Genomic DNA, 22,874 nt, shown 5'->3' on the forward strand with positions numbered 1-22,874 from the left:
GCAACGAAAAATGATCGGAAAGGAGACCAGAACCGTGGACGAAACGACATGGCGCACGGGATGAGAGGGAAAATTCGGTGGCAGCCCGGTGCCAACAACCCCGGCCCACATGGGTTGGGAGGCGTAGGCGGGAGTCTCAACCAAGGCCGGCTGCTGCGGGTCGTACGGATGCACGGTGAGGGGCACTGACAACCCGGTGCCAGATGCCCCAGCGAGAGCGAATTGGTGCAGTGGCTGGGATTGCACGGCTGGGGGCGCCGACAACCCAACAGAACAGGAAGCTGTGGGTGGACGACTGGCGACAACAGCATCCCGGTGCAGGGTGCCCCAGCGAGAGCGAAGTGGTGCGATTGTCGAGCATACACGGCCGAGGGCACCGATACCCTGGTGCCAGAAATTCCATCAAGAAACAAATGCTGCAATTGCTGAGATTGAGCAGTAGAGGGCACCGGCAGCCCGGTGCCAGGTGCCCCAAGGGGACAGATCTGCTGTGGATGGCCAGGAAGAGCAGGAAGTGGCGCTGGCATCCCGGTGCCAGGTGGTCCAACATAAGTGGGCTGCTCAAATTGAGGAAGGAGAACAGTCAAGGCAACACAGCGTCGAGAATCCCAGGTCAGGTGAGCTGGCGGGAGTGGGAGGGCGCCACGACACATCAGACGCCTCAGGCAAACCTGACCTCCGCGGCCAGTGGGACCGAGGCAAAGTGACTTTTTTATTTTATTTTTTTTATTTATTTATTTATTTATTTTATTTATTTTTTTTTGGGAGTTTTTCCTTGGGTGATGTGAGGGTCTAAGGGCCGAGGGACGTCGTAGACTGTACAGCCCACTGAGGCGAACCATGTTTTGAGATAATGGGCTCAACGAATAAAATTGACTTGACGAGACTTGACTCGAGACGCCCGTGGCAGCATGTCCCCGCTTCCTATTCAGCACGGCCGCCGGAAGTGGTTGAAGACGAACCGGCCCTTTAACAGAGGTGCTGACGTCATGGCGCACGACGGGAGCCGCTGCGATGACGTCACCCGGAAGAGTGCCGATGTTGACAGAGCAGCACTAGGATGTCAGGATGTCAATAAGCTTGTTGTCAGTTCTGCGAAACGGTATTCCCCGGTCTGCAAAGGCGGCCGGCAATCGGGAGACCTCGCTGGAGCGTGGTGACTCCACGGGCGCCCAGCGCCGTCGCCGACATCGGGACGCCGAGCCGGCAGAGTCGAGACAATGGCGGGAAGCCGCCACCATCCTCCGCTGCGATGGAGTAGGAGAACCGCAGCGGCGCAGGGCTGCACGGGGGCGACCGCGTCCTCGTCTTTCCGCTGAGGGTGGCGGACCAGGAGATGCAGAAGAACCATCGGCCGAGCCGTACGTCTGGATGGTGAGCAGAGAGGTGCCGGATGGAACATGGACCATGGAGGCAACCGAGGGGCCGGCGGCCGGTTGCGCTGCCGAAGTCGGCGTCTCCGGCACGGATGTGGCAGAGAAGTTGTCGGCGTCGGACCCTGAGGACGCCTGCACGGCCAGATGGAGACGGCGAGGGCCATCGTCACGGCTTCGACCGAAGGTTATCATCCGATGGGGACAGAGAGACAGAATCCATAATAGGGGCGAGTGAGCAAACCGCAGCCGACTGAGAGCGAAACGCTACGTGGCGTGTTGGTACGCGCTCGTGCAGAATAACGAGAACGAAAGGGGGAGATCGGGTTAGGAGGGTATTTAAGCCGGAAGAGGCGCGGTTGAGGTGCGGTAGAGGTGTGGTCCTGCTCCTGAAACTCTGCTATAAGCTTCACTTGTAGATGCAGTGATGAACTGTGTTTACTGACAATGGTTTTCCAAAGTGTTCCTAAGCCAATAAAGTACTATCCATTATACAATATTCATGTTGGTTCTGAGTGCAGCCTGAGGAGTCAAAGGTGGTAGGCATTCAATGTTAGTTTTCATCCTTGCCCCTGATGTGCAAAGATTTCTGTGATTTCTCTGAATCTTTTTTTTTAAATCCTTGGACCATTTGCCCATACAGTTTTTCACAAAATCACCATCTTTGCTTGTGAACAAAGCTGCCCTTTTTAAATTCAGTTCTATACCCAGTGACATGTTCCACAAAAGGTATATTTTAAGCATTCTCAAACTTTCCAAGTGTTTTGTTGCACCTGTCCCAATTTTTTTGCAATGTGTTGCAGGCATCAAATTCAGAACGAGTGTATGTTCACAGAAAAAACAAACAAACAAATATTTTGCCTTAGGACTGTATTCAACTAAATATAAGTCAAAATAGATTAGCAAATTATTGTATTCTGTTTTTATTCACGTTATTCACAGTGTCCCAACTTTTGTGGAATTGGAGATGTAAATTATTTAGTAAAATCTAAGAAATCTTACTAACAAAGTATGTATTATTTGATTTAACCCAAACACTATCACTGCTGTAGAGGTCAATCATAGTTACTGAATCTAATTATTCAAAGAAGCAGGATTTATAGCTTGTATGTGTGAAGTGGTCTACATTGGCGGATCCCACTGCACAACATGGAGGAAAGCTCACCTACTCATGGGAGATGCTGCTGGATATGCGGTGTGTTTCCGGCACCTAAGTGACATCATCTTTCCTCTGTGTCTGCTTGGGGCTTACAACACCAGGCGTATTCGTAAGAAAAGAGGATCCTGACGAGGAATGTGTAACAGAATGAGGAGAAGGGGTAGCAGGCTGCCACTACCTGCAATAACTCTGTCTAATGTCTGATCATTGCACAACAAAATGAACTGCACTTGTCAAACTCGACTCGGACTACCGTCACATGAGTCTCTTGTGTTTCGCTGAGACATCGCTGTCCGAGGAAATCACCAATGTTGATTTAAGAGGGATTTAATATCATACGCTTTGACAGAGACACTCTCGCAACACGGAAATCGACTGGGGGTGAGCTTTGCATGGCTGTAAATAAAAAGTGGACTACCAACTACACAGACTGTGTCATTTAAACACTTCTACCTGCCACGGGAGTTCACACAATGCATCGCTGACTGTTACAACAAATCTTTCAGTCAGAGCAGTGACCAGCCTGTGTTCTTGCTGGGGGACTTAAACAGATGTGACGTCACCACACTACTCCCAAACCTGGAACAGTATGTCTCATCACCCACTAGACTTGAGAAAATGTTAGATCTGTTTTGGCAACATACCGGGTGCCTATGTGTCAAAGCCCCCCCACCACTCGGCCGCTCTGATCATATCTCCATTCTGCTGCTTCCAAAATACAGGCAAAAATTGAAAACGGACAATATACAAACAAAAAACATTTAAGTCTGGAATAATGGCACTATTGAGACATTAAGGGACTGCATGGAAATCACAGATTGGGAAATATTTTTCCAAAGCTATGAGGGGGAACCTGTTGACAGACCCTATCTCCTGCTATTTGACTTTCTGTGTGGACACTGTGATACCATCAAAACAGGTAATGCTAAAGGACATGAAGCAATGTCTGAACAATAAAAAAACAGCATTCCTACAGGCAGATACACACAGTCAAAGAATTAAATAGTAGGTTGAGAAGGATTACCAGGCTGGCCAAACTTTACTATAGAAACAAAGTGAAGGAAAAATTCACCACTGGCAATGCAAGGGAGGCATGGCAGGGACTTAACACCATGATGGGCAGAGCCCAGAAAACATCCCAGATCCAATGCTCTGATCCTGCCTCCTTTGCAGAGCAGCTGAATGTATATTACAGCAGGTTGAATAAACCATCTCACCAAAATGACTGGACCCTAACCAGCACCCCCAGGCATCCAATCACGGTGGATAAAAGCAAGGTGACATCCATTCTAGGCCACATCAACAGCAACAAAGCCTCTGGTCCAGACAGGGTCAATGGCAAGGTGCTGAGATAATGTTCTGTACAGCTGGGTGATGTCATCACTCAGCTGTTCCAGTGGCTCCGTGACTCCAGCTGTGTTCCTCAGATGTGGAATAAATTTACACTTATACCTGTGCCAAAGAAGTCCAACACTAGGGAGATGAAAATGATTTTCCATTTACACAAACAATATAACCTGCAATAATAATGACATTTCTCTTTTTAAGTATCCAGATGACATAGCCTTGGTGGCTCACATTAAGGATGAGAGCTCTCTGTCTGCATACCACTAGCAGGTCAACAGCCTCTTTTCATGGACTGAAGAGAGCTCCTTGGAGCTCCACATCTCCATGACAAGGAGCTGTGTTGTGCATGGAGGCAAGCACCTGATTTCACCCACGCACTTTTTGAGCCCCTGAAGCTGCAGGGACAGGCAGTGGAGCAGGAAGAGGCCTTCAGATACCTGGACACAGAGATCAACAACCTGCTGTCCTTCTCACAAACACAGTGACTCGGTCTACAACAACGCCTGTTCCTGCTGAGGAATCTCAGAAGCTTTGATGTCAGGAGGGAGATTCTAACAGCTGTTTACAAGTCACTCATTGAATCAGTACTCACCCTCAACATCACATCCTGGTTAAACTACACCTCTGTTAAGAACAAATCAAAGCTCTCAAGGATCATTAATCAAGCAAGCAAAATAACCAGTCAAACCCAGACTCCACTATCAGTACTCCATACACAAGCAGTTGAAAGGAAAGCCAACCTCATCACACATGATCCCATTCCCCTGCACAAGTCCCTCCAGCTTTCACCATCAGGTCGCAGCTATAAAGTTTACATTCATTTACTGCAACTCTTTTATCCCCACTGCCATAAACATTTTAAACAAACAATAATTCAAAATTAACTCTAACCTATGCACTTTATCGCTTTGCACATTAAGATGTTATTTGCACAGTATTTTTATCTCACTTGGTTTTAGGAATTGTGTGTCTTTTAGTCTCTTTTATAGTGTTGTTTGTTGTATGAGCAAAGCCCGAGACAATTTTCTGTCATCACAGAAAATAAAGATTTTCTGATTCTTATTATGATCAATGGAAAAGACAGTGCTGTGCCAAAGGGTCAAAGGTCAGGTCCTAAAATAATTTCATTGCAGGTGCCTTACCTCCAAAACAGCAGGGTCAGAACTCTTAAGGGCCTTTATTCCCTGAAAGTCTTTCATGCATTTGTTTATGTTGCTTTTTTGTAAAGGATTTGATCATATGTTTTATATGTATACCTGAAGGAATGGCTGTGGGATGTATGAATATCAGGTGTGGTGATATGGTTAATATCTCTATGGTACTATTTACTGAAATGAATGGGCAATGGGCAGACATTGTTGAAGCTTTGTAGAGATAACAATCCCCAGTTTCCCAGAGCCTTTAGAGCCTTTGATTGGACAAGGATTGATATTGGAAGTTGATTAAGGTTTAATTTTTACTACCCACTCTTCTGATTGTGACACCTTGTTTGTCGACCATTTCCCCCACAGCTGGTTGGTGGTTGATGAAAACGAAATGGCAATTTTGGTTTTTTTTTCCTTTTAGCAAATTGTCAAGTGCCACTTGTCTCACATGAATCTTTAGAATTGGGGTAAACATTAGTTGTTGTTATTAAGTTATGTTAATGTGTGTATATTAGAAGAGATAAGACAAATAATCAAACAGATAAGGTGTAGAAAACACTGCAGAATGACTGAGAGCTTAAGAAGAGATCTACATAAGGAGTTGTTTTTGTATCAATTATCCCAAGAAGGAATCCACCCATTTAGCTCAGAGTGCAGATTTAGTTGTTAATACCAGAAGTCAGTTAAAACATTCGATTCTATGTGATGCAAAGTTCTGGAAGGTGGGGGATAGTTACAGAAACTGGTGAGGGAGCTTCTGTGGTGGCTTGCTCATTTTTGATGCATGCTGCTCCACATTTGTCAGCAGAAACAAACCGTGAAAATGGTGTTTTGATGATTATACTGACTCTAAACCATCTTTTATTGCAGTTTAAAAGTCTCTCTCTGTCACAGAGGTGACGAAATACAAAGATGTATGTTTTCCTCCAACTTTCCTGCTTGCCTTTCAAAATAAAAGCCCCCTGACAACCTTTCTTTGGACAGAATCCCATCAGTTGCTGATACAAGGCATTTTGTTTTAAAACATTTGCCGCACCACGTTGTCAGCAATGCAAGAGCTTGCACAGCTTCATAAATGGGTGGAATTTTACTTTTATACTGTCCTCGATCATTAAAGATGATGTGAATGGAGTTCAATTGATTTGAGTTTCTGTTTAACATCTGTTAATGTTCTGTTAAGTGTCTGAGAATCTGTCAGGCTGTGTAATATTTCACACTGTCAAAACAGTGTACTGGTGCTCGATTTGAGGACATGCTAAGGTTACAATAAATATTCCTTTGAAAAGTTTCAAATATTGTGTTTTATTGTTATTATCTTCAACAATCTGTCTGAAATTCTATAATGATGGTTGTGGTATCACCTTGAAGATGGTTTTCAGGTACATGTGATGCATTAATGGAATGGGTTCAATAGCCATCTCTGTGCATAATGGTCATAATGATAGCAGTTCTGTTGGAGAACCTCTCCTGTCTGTAAAACTGAACCTACCTGCCTACCTCTTTGCGGTCTCATCCATGGGTCTGATGAGCAGTAAGGTAGGCAAGCATGCAAACTGTTTTATGGGCGTTTCTACATTAATTTATGGCTCACTGTGGGCGTGGAAACAAGGCTTGTGCATGTGTGCCAGTGCTTCACAAACTGAGTCTGTGTAAAACAGAATCAGGTGTACGTGGGGCTGTCTATCTTCCCGGTTTTGTGCCCGGTTGTTAACTGGACCTTTGTATAACTTGAGCTGTCAGCGCTCCTGGTGCTACTGTTCAGTCAGATTAGTTTACCTTGTACTCTTTTCTTCCGACAGGACTGACCCGGGTGTGGTCAGTTTGCTGACATTTTAAAAAAACGGGCGTCTTAGTCTCTGTAACTGGCAACTATGCGGCTAGGTGACAAGCCTGTCATTCAGTGTCAGTCTCTTCTGATTTAATATTTCTCCACTAAGTTGCGTGAAACTCTTTTGGTCTTATCATCCTCATGACTTTCCAAGCATGTGAAAAGACAGTTTATGAGTTAGAGTAGGTTGTGTACAGAAATACGGGACAATTTGGGACAGCAAATTTAACGTTAAAATACGGGACAATTCTGTATTATACGGGACGGGTTGCAACCCTACTTTTGCCTGTCCTCTAAATGTCACCTCTGAAGCCTGTATAGCATTCTGCAGAAACACAGAATCTGACCAGTCTTACTTTGTGTTTTTCTTCCTTCTTCCTGTTTGCTAACAGGGTAAGCGATAAAAGCCAGCCGTGCTCATTTCCCCCCTCTCCCACCCCTTCCAAATATGTCAGTAGGACATGAGGGTTTAAAGTTTTGAGGTTAAGTGGAAGCAATTCACAGTTCCCCTCTTGGCTTCATTATTTTAATCACAGAGGAACACCCCCCCACACACACACACACCAACACGCACATAACAAACTGCAACAGATGCCTTGATGCTGCTCTGTGGAGCGGAGGAGTGAGGTTAGTGTGTGTGTGTGTGTGTGTGTGTTGGGGGGGGGCATGTCGGGGACTGGCTCAAGGAGAGACAAAAGTCTAGACACTAATTATCATCTAAATGAAGTGACCCAGTTGTACTCATGGTGATGGGGAACAATCTCCTGGTTTGGACTGGAGCAGAGCTGGATTTTATTTTCCCTTTGATGCTCTTTCTTCTGCTCTACTGTGGCTAGTTTGGAAAACAAAGCACATTTAAAAAAAAAGTGGAAAACAAAAAAAACTGGTCTGGCTAATTTTCTTCTCCCCCTGTTCAGTTAACCATGATCATATTCATCCAATCAGAATGTAGCTTCAATCAGATACCTCAGATTTATGAAAATTGAGAATTCAAGATAGTTATTATTGGCTTTATATCTTTCCAGCTTTCAAGTGAACTTTTGAATTAGGCCATGGATGCTGATGAAATATTCGCAATGCCTACAGAAGATAGAGTAACTTCAGTTTGAAGAAAAATCTTGAAAAAGTCACTAAAACAAGTTGCAACAAGATGTAATCTAAGATGCGTGCACATATGTGAATATTCGTTTTCTTACATTTCAACTTACTATTCTTTCCCTTTCCAGGTTGGTGTTCTGGGCAGAGAACATGAGCTCTTGTTGTCAAGCAAGCAGAACTCGTTGCCATGCAAGAGGGGCTTTACCCAGGAGGAATACATCATCGAAATGGACCAAGAGCTGGCAAAGGGACAGGCTGTCTTCAACGGTCAGTACCCAAACACACACACACACACACACACACACACACACACACACACACACACACACACACACACACACACACACACACACACACACACACAGGCTTGGAGCACGGTCAGCTCCAGTAATAATCCCCTGCTGTTAGGTGGGGGTTGTTTAAGAGTCCTGCTGATATTTGACCCATGATGGAGCTTTAAGAAGACTGAGTGTGGAGTAGGGTTAGACTGATCTACTCTCTCTGATAGGATGAATATGGTCTAGTTTGTTGAAGCTATCCTTGAAATTTCTCAGTGAAACATGTCTGTGATTCACCAATCTTATGTTGAGCTTCCTCTGAATGTTTCTGCCTTCTTGTTTTAGAGGGCATAGAGTAGATATCACAGTGAAGACCGGTGTAAATGTGTAAGCAAATGAAAGCATGAGTTGGCATCATTGCAGTGGAGGCCTCCACCTTTAAAAGCCTGTAGCTGAACCTTTTCCAGACTCATTTCCAGCCTTGTGTGTGTGTGTGTGTGTGTGTGTGTGTGTGTGTGTGTTTGTGTCAGAGTGGTTGCAGTGGTCAGCATCATTGACTGGACCTCGCTAATCAATGTAGAGTGTATATTTGTATGAGAGAGCAGAGTGTGTGAATGGTTGTGTGACAGGCTCCTTCTCATTGATGCCAATGCAGGTTTGCATTTGTTCTGGAGAATGACCCTGTGGTCTTTTTTCCTTTTGAATTCTCCCTGTATGTAGCCTCACGGTCTAAAAGGAATACCTCAGCCACAAAATGACCATTTTTAAATCAGTGAGTCATGCTGTGTTTCCTTGCATGCCTCCATGGAAAACAGCAAATATTGATTTCATGATTGACTGGGGATCATGCTTAACAACAACAATATTAAAGCAAAAGATCAGTTTTACACAACTTGTGCAGTATAATCCAATTCTCATTTATCCTGTCCTATTATCAGTACTTCCCATCATGCAGATTCACTGAAAAACTATACGGTGGAGTGTGGCTTTGAAGAGAGCAGAGACAAGTTTCACTTTTTGTTCATTTTTAAATAGGAAGGTTTTGAGTATACAATAGGATAAATAAGACTTGGATTTGGGATGCACAGTAGTCAAGCAGCATTAGTAGCCATTGTACATGCCCCCACCTGGTGGGGTGGGGGGGCATGTACAAAGGCTGCGTCCTTGCGGCAGCAGCCTTGGCCCTTTGCTGCATATCATCCCCTCTCTCTCCCCTTTTCACACTGTACTGTCCTATCCAATGAAGGCAAAAAGCTCCAAAAATTTTTTTTAAAAAAGAGACTTGGATTACACTACTAAAGTGAGAGAAAGAATACTTAACTTGCTTTGCCCGGGGGCCACTTTTGCAAAATGATAGGAGGACTGAGGGCCAATTACAACAGCCCCAAATAGGTATGGTGTATGCAGGGGTGTTTTTGAAATGTGAAGACATCTGGGTTCCTCCTCTGGATTCTTTTTTTGTTGTTAGTAAAAAAAGCTCTGTTGTGATGCTTTTTGTGCACTCTGACACTGTATTTACATTAAAAGTACAAAAAAAGGAGGCCAGATTTGGCTTATAAGTTGAATATCACTCGTTTGTAAATAGATATTTTGATGTACTTTTGCTGTTGTTAAACATGTTTCAGCCTAACATGTTCTCATGTTCTCTCAATCAAAAGTCAGATGAAAACTTGTTTGCCACTGGTATGTTTATGTCTCCATGTGTCTGTAGGTAGAGACGTGTGTTGATAATCAATACCTTCTCACACATGTCTGTACTGCCTTTGCTTATTCTCTCTATACAGGAATTGCTCACACCTCTGATATCTGTAAATGAGCATGTCACTGTGGAGAGCATTTTTTTGCCTTTTAATATTAGTCAGTACATTTCCATGCACAGTTTAGTGGAGCTACAATTACAGCTGAATTAGGCTATTTAACTGGACTACTGTCCTTTTCCCAATTAACAAGCCACAGTGGAGAATCCATTCATTGACAAGAGTATGTCTTACGGCAGGTGGAGGTATGCCCTCTTTCAGCTAGTTGCAATAAACCTACATTATTTATACAATCTATGATATAGCCCGCATCACAACTATTTATTTACAATAACTTGGGGGAAAAAACACTGCATCACATACATATTATCAAACAGCGCTGAGAAACTCTGCTGTCACTTATAAGTTTTAAGCCACCCCATCAATATCAGTTTAAGTATATGCTATATTTAGAATATTTTCACGATTTACCTTGCTGTAAAACGGCCCTTACCGACAGGGATTTGAAACCTTTATATCAAAAACATCCGACTCCATTAAGAAAAACAGTCATTTTATGCCACTGAATGGTGGAGCTGCTGCTCTGCCGCTGCCTCCATCAGCTGTTGTGGAAGGTAAAGAGAAGACAATATTCAAATGAAGTGTACCCTTAAACTGATATTGATTTTTTAGGTGTCTAACAGCAGGACATCACTAAGCCTCAGTGCCAGTGTTATAGGATTGTACATTATTTTTCAAAGGTGGGTATCTGCCTCACCTAAGCCAAAATTAAAAACACAAGTCCCTCTTCAGTGTTTACATGTTGTTTTTAACAGCTGACCCATTTTGTAGGGACTGTTCATCACTTATGAGGTGGGAAGAGCCATAAGTGACGAAATGTCCCTGTCCATAAACACTGAGGGAGGCTGTGACTGGAAGCACGCACAGATCACCTATTCCAGTCCAGTTAAAGTTCAACTGAGGTGTCTACATTACGGAATAGCTGGACTTCCAATGGCATCATCTGGGTGCGTGCTAGCCCAACTTCGAGGAATCTGATTCAGTATGATTTCAGTCAGACTAACATGTTTACATGTATTTCAAATGTCCAGTTTTAGTCTGACTAATACAACAATTTGACTTTTTCTAACATCATGTAAACGTACTGTGAGTGGGACCTGTGGGCATTGTGTTATGAGTTTTAGAAACAGAAAGAAAAAGAGAAAGCAAATGGCATGAGGGTTGTGTCAGGCAGTTTGCATTGAATGTTGTCAGTTTGAAGGCCTGCTGTAAAAATGTCCACAGCTGTGATGCTCAGTAGTTTAACACAAGAAGCCTGTGACTGTTCAGTACAGGGCAGCTCCCACTTTGAACCTGTGAAACTGTATGGATGCAACGCAGGCTTTTGCTGTTGGGAGAATTAAAGGCCAGAAAGTGACTCTCCACTGCTGAAATGAAATCAGCTTTTCTGTATTTTTGTGGCTTTATTCTGAAAGCAGCTAGGGAAACAAGAGGAGAGAGTCTTTCAGTGTGTTTGTCTATTCAGCATTGTGTTTGTGGTTATGTGTATGTTGCGAAATATATCAGCAACAATGTTTAACCATTGGCTGAAAGTGATGCCAGGCATTCAGTTGTCACAGCATAGCTTTCAGCATAGGTGCAATTTATGGGGGGGATGGGTGGGTTGCAACCCATCCAATAATTTAAACCAGCCACCACAACCCCCCAAATATCATATCATAATTATTTAAAATGAATGTTAGGTATTATAAACACGACAATGTGGTAGATTTTCTCAATGGCAGTAAAAAAAAAAAAAAGTGACTTTTAAATTGTTGGCTGGGCTAAAGAATGAAAATGTCTTCCCAACAGGAGGTACGATATTGCTAGAGCTTCAGCGCCACCACTTTCATTCATTCAACATTTGACTCGTGGTCAAATGTTGAATGAATGAAAGTTAGTCCTCCTCTCTGCTGTGCTGTGTCTCTGAGCTGTTATTTAACACAGCCTGCTGCTGCTGCTGCGGGGCAGATGCTGCTCGTGCAGGCGGTGTTTACTGGCTCGCTCAACCGTCAGTCGCTTTGACAAAAAAGTTTAAATGAAAAAGTCTCCAGAGAGTTTGGACAGTCGTCTGATTTTATCAGAAAGTTGGCAACACTCATATAGTGGTCTGGAAATCTCACGATCTAGTGTGTTTGAGGCGAGCCGACGGCGGCGTGTTCTTCATAATTCGTCTGGGTTCGGAGTGCGGGGTGCGGACCCAATGGGATGTTACACCTGCATAACACTCCAGGGTGTGTGTGTACGTGTGTGTGTGAGTGTAGCCTATACTACATGCTTGAAAGAGGGTCACAGGAAGAAAGATCAGAGTCCAAAGTGGCCATGATTCTGCTTAAAACCCGCCGGAGCGAACTGAAACCAGCCCAGTGTTTCTCCGCACACAAACACACACAAAGATCCACACATTATAGCCTAAACACACACGTACACACACACACACACACACACACACACACACACACACACACACAGGCACGCACACAGTAAAAAAAATGTAAACAAAAAAAGACAAAACAATGCTGGGTTGTTTGTGTCAGTAAATAGGGTTAGGCAGAGGCGTAAACAAACTTTTGGTGCTTTTACGTAAAGTAGGGCAGTGCCCACACAGAATGGGCTAATTCACAGAGACAATGAGATAAAACACACTAGTGTATTGATAATCATCAGTAAAGCAAAGAATGCAAAGAATATAAAATTTAGTTAGCAAGTTCAAAAAATGACATTTTGCTGTAATGTAAGCAAGGTTAAGTCCATTATACAATCCTGTTGGATTGTAAGGTGTGTTGTATCGTAAAATTGTCTTATTGCTTTGAGGTTTATGGTTAAAACCTTTGATAGTTTGTTACTCTGTGTGTTCTTTGGACAAATAAACCTAAACCTAAACCTAGTTGTAAATGTGATTTATGCTATATTTTCACTAGTGATCTGTCTCTCTGCCTGAGCGGCTCATGCAGCCTGTGTCACTCAACCCCCCCAATGTTCAACTCAAAGTTACGCCCTTGGCTTTCAGAATTATTTGCTTTATTATTATTATTTGTTTTTGATATTTTTGATCTCAGAAGGACCTTTCCTGGTTATACAGGGGTGAAACAAAAAAATAAATAAATACATGAAATAATATTGTTTTTCTTTCTCTCCAGAATGACAAAAGTCAGTAAAACTGGATAATGTTTGGATAATGTTGCCCTTTGTAGCAGAATGGAAGGGAGCTTGAGCAGTATGAGGAGAACTGGAGGAGCAGTGCAGGGTTTCTTTGCAGGGTTACAATCGGATGGCTCTGGGTGCTGTTAATTATTTAATTGGAGAAGCTAAGACTGATTCATTAATGAGAGGATGGAGGGCAGATGCATAACTCTAAACAGACATATAGACGGATAGAGTGTCTGGGGGATGGGCTGTCGAGGAAAGGAGGTTAGAGGTGGAGCTGAGCAGCAGAGACTCAGTCACACTGAGGGAAACAGACAGTAAGAGAAAACAGGAAGTAGCGTTGAAGGTCATATGATAGAGTCCATTGTTTTTAATGCTCTCTTCAGAGTTTATCCAAAACATTCCTCCTTTATCTATCTCAGACAAACAGTTAAACTGGAAACAAATCAGCTTATCAGGCTGTCAAGATCCGTTATAATGTACCTGCATCATCCATTCTGCGTGATTACCAATAACATACAGCAGTTGGGTTTGGAACCTCATGTCTTTTTGATACTGACTGACTTGTCTGTGGCATCTCCTGATTTAAATTAAATTATTACTATGGCAACGTGTGGCCATTGGAGGTAACTGCACTTTGTGTTCACTGCAGGTAGGAAAACAGAGCATCAGAACTAGCAGTGCTCGAGACAGTCAGGTTTCACTGCGCAGGTCAGTTTGTGTGTGTGTGTGTGAGTGTGTTTGTGTGTGTATGCATAAGACACATCACAGCACAGGAGCAGAGAGCAGCAGAGCAGTGCACCCTTAAATGACATCAAAACGCAGCAGAGACCCTCTGCAGAGTTTAATACATTACTATTTTGGCAAAACACGTACCTGCCAGTGTGGCGCAAAACCTCCAGAGATTTACTTGCCAAACAGAACCTCTACTTGCGTTTGTTGTTTTTAACATGATTTTAAAGCACGGCAATCACTCAAAGTTAACACGATAATTAAGATCTGAATGGTATTATTAGCCATCGTGGAAATTTATGTTTTACACAACAAGATAGAGCTATATTATATAAAATATATAATATTAAAAAGCATTCGTTTATCATTCCACATACATTGTTCTGTTTATTCTTCTTTAAGTAGTATTTCACATGACCCCCAGCCTATTGTTAAAGTGAGTTTCTTCTGGTTGTATTGAGTTATATCATATTAATATAAAAGCTAATGTTGTCTTGTGAACAGAAATTATTGACCGGTTGCTGGAAAGTGTGTCAGCTGTTATGTTTCTGTGTTTACAAGGCCTCTCTGCCTGTGGACAGAGACATGTGATACTCTTTGTGTGCTTCTGAAGCCATGATGAAAGGGGTTGTGTGGTTCCTCTTGTTTCACATTTTGGGTATGTGTGTGTGTGTGTGTGCAAGTGTGTGTTTGTCTTTGCATGTGTGTCTCCATGTCTTCATTGTTGCAGTGTGTTCTTTTTGTCTCCACATACAGTACTCCTATTTCTGTGTGTGTGTACATTTGAGCTCCAGTGCTTGTTAATGCTGTATCTGCATTGTACAGTTTCTCTCCGTGTGCATGTGAGTCAGGATGAAGTCAGTGGCTATCCTGTACTTCCTGTGGAGTGTTTTGACCTTCCCATTTTCCCTTCCTATTAAGGCAGTGAGTGTTGTTGAGCAGTACAGCCTCATCCAGCGAGCTGCTGGTCAGCCAGTCACACACAATCGTGGAAACCCCCTTCCCACGAGGCAACACACACTGAGCACATTCATCTGTTCACATTGTCCCTCGAAATCCCCCTCTCTTTCTGTTTTCCCTTCCCGTCTTCCCCACTTTCTTTCTGCTCTCTCATCATGCAGGGGATTGCCCTACTTCATTTGGGCCTCATATATCACTGTCTTTCTTCACAGCCCAATTTGTCTATAGAGTGGGAGCTCACGGAGGTATATGGTATGACATATGGCAGGTAACTTTTGCTGGCGAATTGACTGACTTCCAGTTTAGTTCTCCGCTAGCTTGAAGGACAATCAAATAATTTAATCTCTCTTTTTGACTTTCCAGATGTTAACAAGTGAATTAAATCTTGATAGTGAAATTAGTCATTTCATGGAGCTTTTGACACTTAAAAAAAGTATCTACTGATTTACAGACGTCTTTTTCCTAATGGAGTCAGTGGGAAAAAGTCTTCATGGACCCCATGGTATCACATGATGGACCTGAATGGTATGATTCCACTTTTGACCACCATGTAAAATTTGTCTCAATGCCTGGCACTCTTCCTTGGAGCTTGGTTGCGAGCACAACACAGGCTGTCTGTTTACATCCTGTAAGGTTCTCTTCACCGTTTGCAGTCAGCTCAGCTGCCTGTTGCACCATATTGACCTCTGGTAGCACCAGATGCGCACTGCATGCAAAACTTCCTCATTACAGCCTCTTCAGTAAGAAGATAATAGGAGGATGAAGCTCTTTATTTTTGACAGTATTTAAAATCAGGATATCTAAATACCTGGAATACTGGAAGTATTCTGCAGGCAACTTTACTGCTGGCAACTTAAGTCGTTTGACCAATCAAAGCGCTTTTTCCACTACATGTAATATTCACCTATTCACACACACATTCACACACTGGTCCGAGGCTACAGTACATGGTGCCACCTGCTACTCGGTAACGAATCTGACGCACTCACTGTTATGGAACAGTCAGGACCAATTTGGGGTCCAGTGTCTGCCCAAGTATACTTCAACATGTTTGCTTGGAGGAGCTGGGGATCGAACCAACGACCTTCAGAATTGTGGACAACCTACTCTACCTCTGAGCCACAGCCCTTGACAGGAGACTTTGGCCAATCACAGGTCATATCAGAGAAGAGATGTTCCCAAAGGCTGTTCTACAAATGCAGATAAGAGTGCACATTCCTTCAGATGGTGAAAGCTTCATTCATCAGAGAAACATTGCAGAGAAAGAAGTTTTTCCAGCATTGCCAACAACTGCTTACCCTGCAAAGCAACCCAGAAACGAAGATGGACTTAAAAAGAGAGGTTGTGGGGAGTTACACAGCTGTTACACAGCTTAGACCCGCTTATGAAGCTGGTTACCCACAAACTGTGACCCCCAGTGCTGAGGGGTGTGCGCTGGCTGAATTCAAGCGGCTATAGCTGCTGGCTGAAGGTCCATCTCCTGAGCTCCTGCCCACTCTCTCCCAGCACAGCAGTCCATAGCTGCGAGGACTGAGGTGGAGAGTGGCTGGCAGCTTATTCTTGTAGTCTCATTTGCAGTCTGATGAACAGAGAGAGAGAATGGGACATGAGGACAATCTCCTCAACAAATTACAAATTTTAGAATCAGTAATTAAAGACAACCACAACAGTTTAGACTATCAAATTTCTGAAGAGGAGCTACTGTCTAAAATCCATGCACTATAGCCAAAGAAGGCCAGTGGTCCTGATGGTATCTTAAATGAAATGCTGAAATTTAGCAACCACAAGCTCAAAACTGCAATATTAAAACTATTCAACCTTGTTTTGAGTATTAGACATTTCCCTGACATCTGGAGCAAAGGAATTATAACGCCGATCTTTAAAAATGGAAACAAATTTGACCCAAACAATTACCGAGGCATATGTGTGAGCAGCAACCTGGGGAAGTTATTCTGCAGCTGACTTCCTCAGAGAACATAATGTCCTAGCAAGAGTCAGATTAGATTTACACCACAACATAGAACTACAGACCATATCTATACCCTTCACACCCTTGTTAATAAACATGTCCACCAAAACAATAGAAAATCTCTTGTTTTGTCAATTTCAAAAAAGCATTTGACTCAATTTTGCATAATGGTCTGTTCCTGAAATTAATTGAAAAAGGTGTAGGGGGGGAATCTATGATACAATTAAAACAATGTATACAAATAATAAATGTGCTGTGAAAACAATAGTAATATTGAGACAGATTTCTTTCCCCAAGGTAGAGGGGGTGAAACAGGGCTACAGTCTCAGCCCCACCCTGTTTAATATTTATATTGATGATCTGGCAAAATCACTAGAACAATCAGATATCCCTGGTCTCACCCTTTCTGACTCAGAGATTAAATGCCTACTCTTTGCAGATGATCTCCATCTAAAGAGGCCCTACAACAGCAACTGGATCATCTGCAAAAGTTCTGTCAGTCCTGGGCCCTGACAGTAAGAAGACTAGGGTTATGGTCTTCCAGAAATGACCCAGATGTCAGGGAAACCCAAATAGGTTTTTGCTTAACCGACATCGAACACACACACAATTACACATATTTTTATTAAACATTACCTCTACAGGACATTTCAATCTGGCTCTGAATGACTCAGAGACAAGAGGAGAAGGGCCTTCTATGCATAAAAAAGTCTTCAAACATTGATATACTCATCAGAATCTGGCTCAAAATATTCCAATCCATAATCGAACCAATAATACTGTATGGTAGTGAAGTAGGTCTTCAGGTCTTTGAAAAATGGGACAAACTCCCAATTGAAACCCTACACACTTAGTTCAGTAAGAGCATCCCCAAAGTCCACAGGAACACGCCCAACAATGGCTGCAGGGCTAAACTACAATTTCCCCTTTTAATTAAGATTAAAAAAAAGAGCCATCAAATTCTACACCGAAAAAGCATGTGACCCCGACTCCTACCACTACAAAGCCCTTCATTACCAAGAGGAGAACATAGAGAAGTGTCATGGTGTATACCTGCCTGCCTGCCTCCTCCTCCTCCTCCTCCTCTGCTGCCAGTATTTTTCCATTCACCCTCCCTCTGCTCACTCCACCTGCAAACCACGCCCATCTCCACAGCCTGCTCACTTCACAGTTGCAACTGATCACCAATCAACTCTGCATATAAGCCACTCCAGCACACTCACTCTCTGCCAGATTGTTCTTCAGCACTATGCGAGACTCTCCAGCGATATTCTGCCAGATCTTCCGACGCCGACTCTGCCTGTCCCCGACATTCCCTCCTCGCCTGACTCCTCGTGTACCTACCTGCCTTCCGTCCCTGACCACGTGCTCTGCTTCGGCACTTCGGAATCCTGACTGCTCTCCTGGTTACGTCTCCTCCGCCTGGCTTCGACAATCCATCTGCTCTCTCCTCATCGGTGCTGCTGCCTTCACGGACTGCTTTCATGGTTACGGAACTTCTGCCTGCCCTCGACTATCCCTGTGCTCAACCGACGACGCTCATTCACCACGTGTTGTCGGCTCGACGGGCTACGGGGCTTCCTGCTCTCCATCTGCAGCAGCTGCAAGGTTCATGTCTTCTCTTCGTGGGACTGTGTTTGGGCTCTCAGCCTGAAGAATTAACTTTCCACACTGTTGACTCTGAGCAATATTGACTTTGATTGTGTTGGGTTAAATAAAGTTTATTACCAACCGTCCCTGAGCATCAGAGTACTGCATCTGGGTCCAACACTCACCCGTTACAGAGAAGAGTCTCTTCAGCCAGCTGGTGCTGAGGCTCACCTCCTCTAACAAGCACAAGGCCTCAGGATAGCCCTCACACAATCTGGCCCGACCAAATTATTGCTAAAGAAAAAGTTACATTACATTACATTAATTACATTAACATCTATTGACATCCATCACAAGCTTCAGAGCTAATGTGGCTCTAAACAGACAATACATGGTGGCCAACTATCTGACCAATGTGACTGATCAGAAACTGAGAAAGACATTAACTATGTACTCAGTGGTCACAGCTTGGCTATAGAGAGTAGCAGACACAGGCTGGCCTTTGCTGCTTAGTGAGGACACGTGTGGCTCTCTCTGTCCACAGAGAGAGGTGAAGACAGAGACACGTTTCCTGCTACACTGCAGCACATATGATTTTAGAACAGAGTTCTTTACACAAATTAAATGTAAATGCCAAGATTTTGATGCTCTCACTGCATGTCACTGGTGCATGTCACAGCCTATGGGACAACGTGACCTGACATGATGTTTATACTTCATTTCTCTTGCACATCTCACTTTTTGTTTTAAGTTGCTGTTTGTTTTTTTTGTTACATCTATATACAGTAGACATACCACACACACACACACACACACACACACACACACACAAACACGCACACACTTTTTTATTTATGAATCTGTTTTTTTTCTCCAGTGGATTGCTGTTGATTTGAATATCATTATTTGATTTTTTTTCTTGTATTTATTTATATCATCATTTAATTGTATCTGAGGTTTTGGCAATATTGTTTTACAAACATTCACGGCAATAAATCAAAATTAGTTGAATTGAACTGACATGGAGAGGCTGAAGAAATACAGTGCATCAAGCTCTATAATTTAACAAGATCAGTTGGACCAATTAGGACAGAGAGGAGGGAGCTGCAGAAGCATGTATTTTCAAATTCTGACATTTTTTGTTTGTTATTCCTTTTCCAGAGAACTGTATGCCCCAGCTTTGACAGATTTCCCCAATGACAAAACATTCACTCTGCTTTTCAAAATTCTATTAATATACAAATACTCAAAAGCCACCTTGACACAGCTGTGGACCACAGACTTACCATGCAGTGTAGACATAAAGAGGCCCACTTTCTCAAAAACTTGCAGAGCATTTCTTGAGCATTTCTGTTTGTGTGTGTGTGTGTGTGTGTGTGTGTGTGTGTGTGTGTGTGTGTGTGTGTGTGTGTGTGTGTGTGTGTGTGTGTGTTGTGGTTGTTCATGTTCCATTAAATCCTGTTCCCCATTTGTCTCTCTCTGCTCTCCTCCCATCTCCTTCTTCATCTCTGTCTCTCAGCTATTTTCTGTTAAATAAATGATGGCCACATGCCTGACCTCCCATCTGACTGATGAAAATATGTGTGTGTTTGAGTGGTTGAGTTCAGGATTATGGGGGTACCTCAGTGTTTGTATGAAGGGAAAATGCAGTTCATCTGCTTTTGCAGAAAAGACTGTCTTTTCCACAGGTTTGACATGAGTAGAATTAAAGGATTAAAGTAGAACTTCAGAACAGTGTCAAAGGACACTGTTCTGAAGTCATTACTGATTACCTGTGGTTTCTGAATTAATACTACAAACAGTACCGTTTATGCAGTATCACCAAATACATTATACTGTGTCGTGGGCCTTGGTTGGCACAGACTCCTTGATCCTGCTCGACGTGACCTTCTACTGCCATTATTATGAGTCATGCCTCCACTATTAATATACGCATGGGACTCTTATCAACACCTATGATATTTGCACAAAACATCACATGCTATCATAGAGTGCATTTAGTAATTTTGAGTCTATCACTACTGATATAATATATGCTAGTGTTACCATTATTGCTGTGCTCCACCTCTCCCCCTCTCTCTTCCCCTCTCTCTTTCTCTCACTCTTTCTTTCTCCTCGTTGTCATTACTGTAATTTAGTTGTTATGTATGACATCAATAGAGTGGTGAAGTAATGAGTTTTAAAACGCCGAAGTCCGTCAGCCTTTTAGAACCTCTTGTTTCCTTGTCCTAAAGTCTATGGGTTTTTTGAATGGGCTTTTGGTAAAATGCCTTAAATAAGGTCTGTGGTTAAGACAGGCTAATAATATTTAGACATTTTGTTCTGAAACAAAATACAGCAGCTTAAACCCAATTTTTGAACTTTTAAGGTTTTGCTCGTCTAAAAACGGCGGTTGCTAGCAAGTGGCTAAATGGGAGACCCCATGTTTGTCAGGGATGTTAGACGTCATCACACCGGACACAGAAACTCATTAAACCCACTAGTCCGCCTTAACAGCTTTACAGACTTGCATTGAACTTGAAGATTTATTTGTTTATAATATTTTTCGATCGTGTTTTAACATGTTTATACAGTGTTTGTAGTTGTGACGTTTAAGTTGTGCGACCGCGGTGTAGTTCATGTATAGCCTAACAATAGCTTCTTGCTTCTAGTAAATTCATTTACGCTTCAAAACACATAAAAGTGGTGTTCATCTGTGAAGATTATGCTAAACAAAATGTATAAGTCTCATAAACTGATGTTCGTCACAGAGCTTTTTTTGGGCGATAACTTAAAAATCCCATTCAAAAATCCCATTGGGTTTTTGACGAGGGAACCAGTGCGTTTCTTACTTCCTGGTTGGCTTACAAAAACACGTCATCCCTTCACTACTCTATTGCACATCTGTACATCCTGGAAGAAGGATCCCTCTTCAGTTGCTCTTCCTTGAAAATTGAAATAGAAACACTGTCACCAAGGGTAACTGGTTTTGAGTTTAAGCCACGGAGTTGCTCAATCCATCACTTATTAAATATCTTGACAAATAATGGATAGATTGTCATAAACTTTTGTGCAGAGAGTCATGGTCCTCAAATGATAAAACCCAAAGACTGATCTCCAGACAAAGGTATCAAAGTTGTTATCTAGTTATCTATAATCATCTACTTAATGAATTAGTACAATGTTTTGTTCAGACATTTATGTTTCACAGACTCAGACACCACCAACTGGTTTTCATCTAAGACATCCCAGTGACCTCCTGGAGTCACTCAGACATGTAAGAACAGTTGTTCATCACCCTTCGTTTATACAAGGACTGAAGTTTGGTCTAGAGGACTGGAGACACATTTCTACCAAGGATTTGAGAGGGACCATCTGAACTTCAACCCTGTCTACCCCTCTCTCTCTCTCTCTCTCTATCTATCTATCTATTGCCTTTCTCTCTTTGATGTGTCAGTCCACACACAAACAAATAGATCTCCTTCCCTCTCGTGTTCTTTAACCCCCTGCTGAGATGACAAAATGCAAGACATACTGTAAACTCATTCTACATTCTTTTTTTGTTAAGACCAGCATTTAACATGACCACTTAGACCAAAATTGTGAATTGTGAAATTTAATTGAAAAGGAATCTCCGCGATCCGCCATCAACTCTGCCACAGATCTAGAAGCAACACCTGCTGCACAAATTATTAGCATCTGTCACCTACCCTGAAAGACTTAGTTTAAAGACTTAAAGACTCTTTAGCTGGCCAGCTAAAGACCGCCACACCCCGACTCCACCTGCCTTGCTGCCGCCGCCGCCTTTCAGCAAGTCACTTCATTTGGAAGACGCGCTGCAGCCCTCCACTGGAGCAGAGCGATGACCTAGACCTCCCCGGAGAAGTTGATTCAAGTCAGCCAAAGTAGGCAAAAAGCTTTAATGCTAAATTTCTAAATTCCAATTTACCATTTAGCGCGCATCCATGTTCTAGACGGTCACATATTTCTACCTACTATCATCCATAATTAATCATTTACATCACCTGAATATATATTACCTTGATTCCCTTTCATTTGCGTAATGTCATTTATATGCCATATTCCTTCCTTTATTAACTCATCATTTCATCAGCCTAAATAAAAGGTTTCATTTATTGCCAAGTCATTGTCTGTAGACATTATTTCATGAGAGGAACAAGATCCATGTATACAGGATAAATGGTACAAATTGTGAGATTGATTAAAGTGATAACGTGTTTTGAAAGGGTTATAATTTGAAATTGATAGAGAATAGAGAAATAGAGAATAGTGCCCCTTTTACTTTAACGAGTGCAAAACCCTAATTCTAATATAGTTATAAATTACTGCTACATATTTGGTGCCCCTTTGTGACACAAACTCACTCACACAGTGTATACACACAAATCAATCAGTGGGTGCCTGTGTCAGACTGCGTCAGATACTGAGTAGAGGAAGTTTTAAGGAAGCTAT

At 42.7% G+C, this 22,874-nt stretch overlaps 1 protein-coding gene across 6 annotated transcripts in view; it reads left to right on the forward strand.

The window, feature by feature from the left end:
• The window catches only part of LOC121962420 (cadherin-2-like), a 198,766-nt gene that overhangs the window by 14,887 nt on the left and 161,005 nt on the right, over window positions 1-22,874 (forward strand). For all 6 annotated transcript variants that reach the window (XR_015776561.1, XR_015776560.1, XM_042512679.2 and 3 more), the window contains exon 2: window positions 8,079-8,217. Coding sequence is in view for 4 of the 6 variants with exons in the window: in XM_042512679.2 (XP_042368613.2) it covers window positions 8,079-8,217 (139 nt within the window). In the remaining 2 variants the exon portion in view is untranslated. The remainder of the gene's footprint in view (window positions 1-8,078; window positions 8,218-22,874) is intronic.

The sequence above is a fragment of the Plectropomus leopardus genome, chromosome 5, assembly GCF_026936395.1.
Source record: "Plectropomus leopardus strain MGB_pleo_1.0 chromosome 5, ASM2693639v1, whole genome shotgun sequence".
Classification (NCBI taxonomy): Eukaryota; Metazoa; Chordata; class Actinopteri; order Perciformes; family Serranidae; genus Plectropomus; species Plectropomus leopardus.